This window comes from Cebus imitator, unplaced genomic scaffold (assembly GCF_001604975.1).
Source record: "Cebus imitator isolate Cc_AM_T3 unplaced genomic scaffold, Cebus_imitator-1.0 Scaffold279, whole genome shotgun sequence".
NCBI classification, from domain to species: Eukaryota; Metazoa; Chordata; class Mammalia; order Primates; family Cebidae; genus Cebus; species Cebus imitator.
Genome location: NW_016107594.1, coordinates 3,649,897 through 3,658,893, shown reverse-complemented (window position 1 = coordinate 3,658,893; position 8,997 = coordinate 3,649,897). Strand labels below are relative to the sequence as shown.

The 8,997-nt window shown below is 51.0% G+C and overlaps 1 protein-coding gene across 1 annotated transcript in view; it reads left to right on the top strand.

Moving 5' to 3' along the window:
- The window catches only part of MYOM2 (myomesin 2), a 99,715-nt gene that overhangs the window by 19,035 nt on the left and 71,683 nt on the right, over window positions 1–8,997 (top strand). Inside the window, exons 6-11 of the mRNA XM_037728722.1 lie at window positions 928–1,254; window positions 2,946–3,418; window positions 3,822–4,006; window positions 4,087–4,137; window positions 6,972–7,136; window positions 7,972–8,133. Coding sequence (XP_037584650.1) covers window positions 928–1,254; window positions 2,946–3,418; window positions 3,822–4,006; window positions 4,087–4,137; window positions 6,972–7,136; window positions 7,972–8,133 — 1,363 coding nt within the window. The remainder of the gene's footprint in view (window positions 1–927; window positions 1,255–2,945; window positions 3,419–3,821; window positions 4,007–4,086; window positions 4,138–6,971; window positions 7,137–7,971; window positions 8,134–8,997) is intronic.

Below are 8,997 nucleotides of genomic sequence, written 5' to 3'. Positions count from 1 at the left end.
ACGCACCACCATGCCCAGCTCATTTTTTGTATTTTTAGTAGAGACGGGGTTTCACCATGTTGACCAGGATGGTCTCGATCTCTTGACCTTGTGATCCACCCGCCTCGGCCTCCAGTTCTCAAAACGCTTGGAAATTGTACTGCTTTATCAGACTATAAGGGCAGGGAGGAGTTTCCGTGCAGGAGAGGCCCGAGGGAATCTTCTTTGAACTTTGGTTCAGGAATTCGGCTAATATCTGTTAATTACTGATGTATAAGATTAACATTATGCGATAAAACTACAAAGTGTTTTTAAATACATTGTTTCATTTAATCATCAAAGTCACCCTAGTAAAGTGTGGGTGCTCAATACATGTATTCTAGAAGTTTAAAATATGCATGATGTGTTTATTATAAGTCAGTAGGGAAGAATGATCAGGCTGGTCCCATGAAGGCACAGATTTGGAAGGAGAACCTGAGGCTGGCGGCTACAGGTGTGTAAGAGCCTCAGCAACTGTTTTCCCCCTAGATTTTCTTCTTATTTCTTTCTATTGCCCAATATTGAAAAAAAACTGAATCACAAAGACAAGTAGTTGCAAATGGAAACATTTTTACCTTGGCATCTCAGAATATTATCCAATTCCACAGAGGTGGTGGGAGAAGCTTTGCCTGAGGCCCTGGTGCTCATGAGTTACGTGGCCTTGTGAAGCGTGTGTTGGGCTTCGAGGCCTGATGGGTGGATGATGTGCTGAGTAGACACACCGCAGATTAAAAACGGCTCAAACACACACATAAGAAATGTGCAGCACACGTGGGGGAGCCGAGTTGGAAGGCAGGGAGCGCAGTGTGGACACCGTCGCCGTCACGTTACAGGCAGCGCAGGGTTTTTGAGGGTGGCTCTGGGGAGGACTCAGGATTCAGGGGACTGATTGGAGCCCTGTCCATGTAGTCCACATTCCCGCTCTTGGAGGACGCAGGTGGGTCAAGGCATTCAGCCCTCCTCACTCAGGAACTGGTGATGACGGTGACCTGCTGGGCCTGGGGACAGCCATGCCCTGGTCCAGCCGGGTCACGTTCCGTGCGTCCAGCATGGGAACTGCCCGTGCACCTGCTCTGCGTTTCTCTGGTTTACGGCTCCCTCCTTGCGAGCCTGAGTCCACCTGGCTTGTGTGTTCACAGGACAGGCTCCACCTCAGCAAGTTCCGATCAAGCAGTTTTTACAGACCGCCTTGCCTACTTCATCTACGCTGGCACTGGAATCCTTCCAGCTGTGCCTGTGGGAGGCTGTCACCCTTGTTTCTCTCATCTTCTGTGTTATTGCTAGTGGGGGCAGGATTGCTGTAGAGGAAGGGCTCGTTAGGGCGAATCCCAGAAGAAGAATCTCTCTGTGTTTGGAGAATGCATTTATGAAGACATAATGGTTTTATTATTTAGAAGAAAGAACCCAATCACAAAGTAAACAGCAAAATGCAAGCAATGCTCCTTCCACCCGGGCCGCAGTCCCAGGCGTGTTCGAGAGGCGCTGGCACATTGCACTCCCTATGGGCGTGTGTATGCGTGAGTTATACGGTAGATCAGCACAGGCTGTTAACGCTCGGCATTGGAGAAAGCCTCGACTTGGAGGACTTTTATGTGTTTTACACACACCGTTACTTTGTCCCTGGGGACACGGCTGTACCTGTGGTGAATCTGGAAATTGTTTAGCAGAGTAGCTTCTAATGAGTTCAGCCTAGAATCGTAGCCTTGCTGATGGGCTTTGTGGTTCGCCTTGTATCCCTCCAAGGTGAACTAGAAGATAATGTTCTTAGTTTGTAAATCGACCCGGCCTGTGCTCTGCTTGTGTGATCTGTCCCTTGAGCAGTGGCAGTTAGGGAGGACAGATGGCTTTCTGTGACACACTGAAACTGGATTTGAAGTTCAGGAGGAGGGGAAGGAGTTCTTGGTAGATAGCACGGGTCTGTGACACTTTCCTTCCCTTTTTGTTGGAGAAATGGAAATTTTTGGTCTAAGAAAATATTTTCAGCTCCTAGTGGAACAAGAAAATAAAATTACTAATAGTTTCCCAGGAATGAATTTTGTCTCTGGAGGCATAGGCTTCTTAATGCGTTTGAAAAGTAAGACTTGAGTCACTCTTGCTTTTCTCAAAAGTGGGGGCTTTTTGTGTTGTTTCTTTTCGTAGATTAAGATTCTGCTCAGGTGTCCATGGCTGCGAGAGAAGCTACCAGAAAGAATGCAGTTCTGGAGTCACGTGGACCTTGATACCTAGCTTCTTACCGTGTTGACTTCTCACCCTCCTAGTGGGATAATTGAGTCTATTTTCCAGGCCACTTGAGGATGAACGTGGAGCAGCTGACGTGAAGTGACCTGCAGAGGGCTCGGTGCTGATAAAATCTCAGCGGATCTTAGCGCCTCTTCCTTACCCCTCTTGTCTCCTTTTCCTGGGGAAGCTGGTGGGGAGACAGTTCACAGCCAAGAAAAGCAGGTTTAGTTTTAGCACCATGGGTATGGGGAATCAGAAGACCCACCCCCATAGGGACTTGGGTTTGCAAGCCTGGGGTCTTTTGCCTATTCCTAAGTCATGTTTTTTTTTTTTTTTCCCAGAGATAAACACACATTAGTGTCTCAGGTGGGGTCCAATTCAGACATTTCAGTACACCCTTAAGTGGGTGATTCGTGTCTGGGGATCGTATTACTTTGGGATTCTGGATGTTGCTTCTTATTAACGTGGGAATCTTACTGGGGAGCTGGATGGGGTTGTAGAATCTGCTTTTGGAACAGGGCGTTTGTCACTTAGAAGTTAATCAGTCTCTATTTGCACCTTGGAACCCTTTGTGTGTGCCAGGCACAAGCCGCGTTGAGGGCTTTGATGGGTGCTCAGCGGCTTCATTCTGGGATTCTTATCTCAGGGGCAGTAAAGGATGGAGCGCATTCAGGTGCAGCCCCTCAATGCCTGTGTGCACCATGCAGAGAGCATCCAGGTGCAGCCCCTCAATGCCTGTGTGCACCATGCAGAGAGCATCCAGGTGCAGCCCCTCAATGCCTGTGCATACCAGGAGGAGAACATTTCAGGTGCAGCCCCTCAATGCCTGTGCACACCAGGTGGAGAGCATTTCAGGTGCAGCCCCTCAATGCCTGTGCCCCCCAGGAGGACAGCATTTCAGGTGCAGCCCCTCAATGCCTGTGCACCCCAGGAGGAGAGCATTTCAGGTGCAGCCCCTCAATGCCTGTGNAGCATTTCAGGTGCAGCCCCTCAATGCCTGTGCACCCCAGGAGGAGAGCATTTCAGGTGCAGCCCCTCAATGCCTGTGTGCACCAGGAGGAGAGCATTTCAGGTGCCGCTCTTCAATGCCGGTGTGCACCAGGATCACGTGGGAGAGTGGAGCAAAGCTGAAGCTCCGGGACTCCCCTAGAACTGGCACGCGATGGACTCCCCTCCATGGGTCAGGGCATCCCTGAAGCAGGGCTCTGCCTTCTTCTGTGGCAGCATTCTTGCTCCTACACGGAGCAGGTCTGCGGCTCTCCCAGGCAGGCTCTGTATTGTCCCGTCATGAGTGGTTCTGTTGGAGCTTGAGGTCACAGGAGGCTGTTCATGGACAAGATGAAACCCCGCATTCTACAGAGGTGGAAAAATAAGACCAGAGTGGAATTGAGCTACTCCTTGAGAATGAACAAAGGATTTTCAGAAGCGCCAGTACCTTTTTATTCTTAAAGTCAAAGCTGCGCCCTCGTCTGGGATCAGGCCTTCATCATGTCTGTAATTAATCCCGAGTGCCACCTCGCCTTTCCAAGGACAGAGTTGGCATTGTTCTCGCACAGATCACTTGGGAACAAATGACCCACGTCATATGATTTGCTTTCGAGGAATGTTTTTGTGCAATTCGGGTCACTGACTTTCACAGAACAGTCCTGCAGACTTTCTCTCGTTCTTTTCTCTCAAAGGGCAGACTTCGATGATACCGCAACCTACTCGGCGGTGGCGACCAATGCCCACGGTCAAGTGTCCACCAACGCGGCGGTGGTGGTGAGAAGTGAGTACCAGGTGGGCTCTCGCGGGCACCCTCCCTCTCCTTTTCTCTCTCTTTGCTGCACTCACTCTGCTGTCTTGCAGGGTTCCGGGGGGACGAGGAGCCATTCCATTCGGTGGGACTCCCGATTGGATGTAAGTGGTTTTGGTTTCCCTTTTGTGCGGTGAAGTGTTTAGTGACATAGTGTGCAATTTGAAAAAGAGCTTTCCCAAAGGCCAATTGTATTTACAAAAATTGTATTTCAGAAAATGCTTCCAAGTTTCTCCTGGCCAGTGTTAGTGTGCTGACACTTTGCTCCCATGCAATTCTATGGCTAGGTGGTATTTTTAGACCGGTGAAAACATCACTTGGAGAGACTTTACATTTTTGAATTGGAAAAAAAGAGACGTCCAGAATTTTGACCTGAATGCATCATGTGGCTGTGTTTCATGTTTAAGGATACTTTTTTTTTTTTTTTTTGAAAGGGAGTTTTGTTCTTGTTTCCCAGGCTGGAGTGCAATGGCACCATCTTGGCTTACTGCAAACTCTGCCCCCCAGGTGCAGGCGATTTGTGTGCCTCAGCCTCCTGAATAGCTGGGATTATAGGCATGCACCACCACGCCTGGCTAATTTTTGTATTTTTAATAGAGATAGGGGTTTCTCCATGTTGGTCAGGCTTCTCTCCAACTCCCGACCTCAGGTGATCTACACACCTTGGCCTCCCAAAGTGCTGGGATTACAGGCATGAGCCACTGTGCCATGCCAGGATACTTTTTTTTCTCCAAAAGTCTCTTGGTTCTTGTAACGAATGACTTCAGGTCAAAATGAGGGCAGTGCAGCAGGCTTTGGGCCAGAAACCTCCCCAGGCCTGGGAATGCTGAAAGGAGGCCAAGCCCTCTCTGGCCCCGGGCTGGCTTCATCCTAGCAGCCCCATGTGCTGGGTGACCGATGTCAGGTGAGTCGAGGAGGTCCCCGTGAGGGCACCTTGAGGACTGGGGCATGATGGATGCACTTTCATTGCAGCTCATTTATGACTTGGGAGTGAGATTTAGATTGGCCTGAACTTCCCAGAGAGGAACTGTATATTCTGATGGAAGCACTGATTTTACTGTAATGTGAGGCTTAGATGCTCCAGGCCACGTGCTGGGAGTGGAGAGTTGACCAAAGTGAGGATGGAGAGAGGAGCCTTCTGGCAGCTGCTGGCCTCTCTGGGCATGGCCTCTGCCTGCTATTTCTGTGTGAATTTTATTGCTGTGCTGTGTTCAACACTCAGTGAGCTTCCAAGACCACCAAAGGGCAGGTAGGGACCAGGACAAGGTGAGCCTGGGGAGGCCGGTAGATCTGGGCGTCCGTGTGTAGACCCAGGCCTTGGGACAGCATGGAGTCCATGTGGAGAGTTGCCCCAGGCACTGATGAGCTGGGCAGGTCCTGGCGGTCACCTGGTCCCATCCCCGGGCCTCTTCTGTCTGTTAAAACGTTATCCTCCTAAAGAAGAGCCGTGGCGCAGCATAGATCACCATGTAAGAATACTCATACTTTCACCACCCGAGTTTAACAGAGGGAAATATCTTGCTATTTTGCTTCAGTTGTTTTTCATTGCAGTCAAATTTACATAACACAAAATTAACCATTTTACGGTGTACATTTCAGGGCAGCTTTGATTATTTTCCAAGAATGGAAACGACCCCAGAGATGGTGAAAGCACTTTGTGCCGCTCCACTCTAAGCACGCTGTGCTGCTCCTGCCCATCTCCCACACCCTTAGGAGGAAACCACGCTCCTGATGTTTGCAGGGGCTTTTTAATTTTATGTTTGTTTTTGAGGCAGGGTCTCACTCTGTAGCCCAGGCTGGAGTGCAGTGGTGAGATCTTGACTCACTGCAGCCTCCATCTTCCTGGCTCAAGGAATTTTTTCGCCTCAACCTCCCAAGTTGCTGGGACTACAGGTGTGTGTCACCAAACCTGGCTCATTTTTCTGTACTTGGTAGAGATGAGATTTTACCATATTGTCTAGGTTGGTCTTGAACTCCTGGGATCAAGTGAACCTCCCGCCTTGGCCTCCCAAAATGCTGGGATTACAGGCATGAGCCACCGTACCAGCCTGCAGCTGTTGTTTAAACTCCCCTACATGCATGAATCTGTAAATCATACAGTTCTTTTGGTTTTAAAAATTCAGTATAGATTTTTTTGCCTGACATGTATGTACTTCTCCCCCTGCCACACATATTTTTGAAATGTAACTAGGCTGACACCTCTGGACCCAGTTAGTCCATTTGGGTGCACTCTAAATGAAACTATACGGATGAAAATACCACCGTTTGTTTTGAAGATGAGGCAGCCGTAGCCTCAAAGTCCATGTGGCTTGCCAGAAACCACAGCTTGAGGCTGAGGTAGGATTTATTTCAACCTTCACTTTTCACATGCAGTCAGGTTCTCAGCCCTGCCTCTAACGACACCACAAAATTGACTTTTTGACATTTAATTCTTCAGCAGTGGCTTGTCTCAGCTTCGGCTGCTGAAACAGCACGTCATGGCAGGGGCAGTTTATAGACAGCAGGCATTGACCCTCTCGGTTCTGGAGGCAGAATCTGAGACTCAGCAGGCATGGGCTCTGGTGAGGAGCCTCCTTCTGGGTTGCAGATGACGTCTGCTCACGGCTTCCTCACATGGAAGAGAGGAAGGTCTGGCCTCTTCCTCCTTTTACAAGGGCGCTCATCACCCCGCCCTGGGGTCCCCACTCTCATGACCTCATGTCACCCTCATCACCTCCCAAAGGCCCCACCTCCTCATACTGTCCCATTGAGGGTCAGGGATTCAACTCTGGAATTCTGGGGGACACAGACATTCCATCTGGAGGATGGACACGGCCATGGGTGTTCCATGCCATGTGATGGTGACAAAGACGTGTTTCCGTGGTGGCAGCCTGAGTGTGCCTGCTGTCAAACATGCTCCTGCCCTTCGGCCCTGAGCGTCTCCATTGTTTCTGCGCAGTGCCCCTGTCATCGGTGATTCCGTACACGCACTTCGACGTCCAGTTTTTGGAGAAGTTTGGGGTCACCTTCAGGAGAGAAGGCGAGACGGTCACTCTCAAGTGCACCATGCTGGTGACGCCTGACCTGAAGCGGGTGCAGCCCCGCGCGGAGTGGTACCGCGATGGTGAGTAGGACAGGGCCCAGACCCGGATGCACAGCAGGAGGTTTTGGGTAGAAATGTCCTCTAAATGTGGGTGTCAGTGTGGCCTTCTTCTCTGCCGCCGGGTCAGCTCCAGACAAAGTGAGGGACCACGGAGAACCTGGCTGCCCATCATTGACCTTGAACCTCGTCCAGGAGAATCCTGGAGAGGGAGATCCTGAATCTAGAGCAGTCACTTAGGGACTGACCGCTTGTACAATGACAGAAAGAATGACCTGGTGTGATGTGGATTGCATTTGATGCACATTACTGCGTGGAAGGGGCCGGCCGGAGCTCGCGTGCCGTCTCTGTTGCTGCGTGGAAGGGGCCGGCCGGAGCTCGCGTGCTGTCTCCACACAGAAACGCTACCTCAGTACTACTCTTCTTCCTGCCAGTCATTTTGTTTTAGCATTTGATGATGCGGAGGGTCTATGCTGGGATCTTTGGAGATGTGAGCCCCTTTAGTTGCACACCCCTGTGATCCCTTCATGGGCAGGAAGAAGCCGGGTGGGGCAGCGGCCGCCCAGCAGAGAAGCAGCGAGCCCCCAGGTGAACCCCCAGCTCACCTGAGGACAAAGTTGGCGGCCGCTCACAGCACGTCCCACCTTTACCTGCTCAGTGGCAGCCCGTGTTCTGGGATGTGGCTGCTCCATTCACACCTGTGCTTCTGTGTAGTTGGGATTTTACCTGGTCAGGTCCGGCTCTGTGGCTTTCGTGGTGTCTGGCTCCACTGTCCTGTCCCGCTGTGAGCTGGCGCTGGTGCTTTCTTTGCCTGCTGGGGTGATTTCGGATGCAAACCTTCCTGTTACCGCTCTTTCAGACGTGCTGGTGAAGGAGTCCAAGTGGACGAAGATGTTCTTTGGAGAAGGCCAGGCCTCCCTGTCCTTCAGCCACCTGCACAAGGACGATGAGGGCCTGTACACCCTGCGCATCGTGTCCCGGGGCGGCGTCAGCGACCACAGCGCCTTCCTGTTTGTCAGAGGTGTGGCAACAGGGCTGTCAGGGTGCAGATCCCGGGGGTGCCCGGGGAGGGGAGGTGGCCCCGGGGGGAGGGAGGCACTGGGAAAGGAGTCAGGAGGCGGTGAGACCTCTTTGCTCCTTGGAGACTCCTGTGTGGTGCCAGGTCTCCCTCCGTGCCCAGACATGCCAGGTGCTTCCTCCAGACAGCAGACGGAAGAATCGGGACGCAATCCGGGATAGATCAGAATCGTCATTGTTTGATTGTTCGTATACTTGCTAGCATTTGAAAAGTGATTCCTAAGAGTGAGTGCACCAGATTCACTCATTCTCAGAGAATTTAGGCCAAGGATAAAGAGGGCCACAGTGTTGGATCCCAGGGAAGAGCTTCCTTAGTTTCCCGCTAGCGACTCATTCCCTCTGGACTTTGCCTTTGGAGGAACAGACATGATGGTGACAGGCAGTGCCGTGACCTCCACCACCCACTCCAGTGAAACTCGGGCTAAGACATTTGTGGCCGACACAGCCAGCCGTCACTGGGAGCTTTATGTCAGGCAGTGTGCCAGGTCCTGGGTACATTTCGTCCTCACAGCAGACTCACCTTGAAGGCTTCACTAATTTGATTTTAGGAAAAGAAAGACAACATTGTGATATATATATATATATATATATTATATAGCCTATAGGTGTGCACGTGTATGTGTGTATATTACATAAACATCCATGTATATGTAACGTAGGATTCTTAGAACAAATAGCAAAAGGAAATAGTGGGCCGGGCGCGGTGGCTCAAGCCTGTAATCCCAGCACTGTGGGAGGCCGAGGCGGGTGGATCACGAGGTCAAGAGATCGAGACCATCCTGGTCAACATGGTGAAACCCCGTCTCTA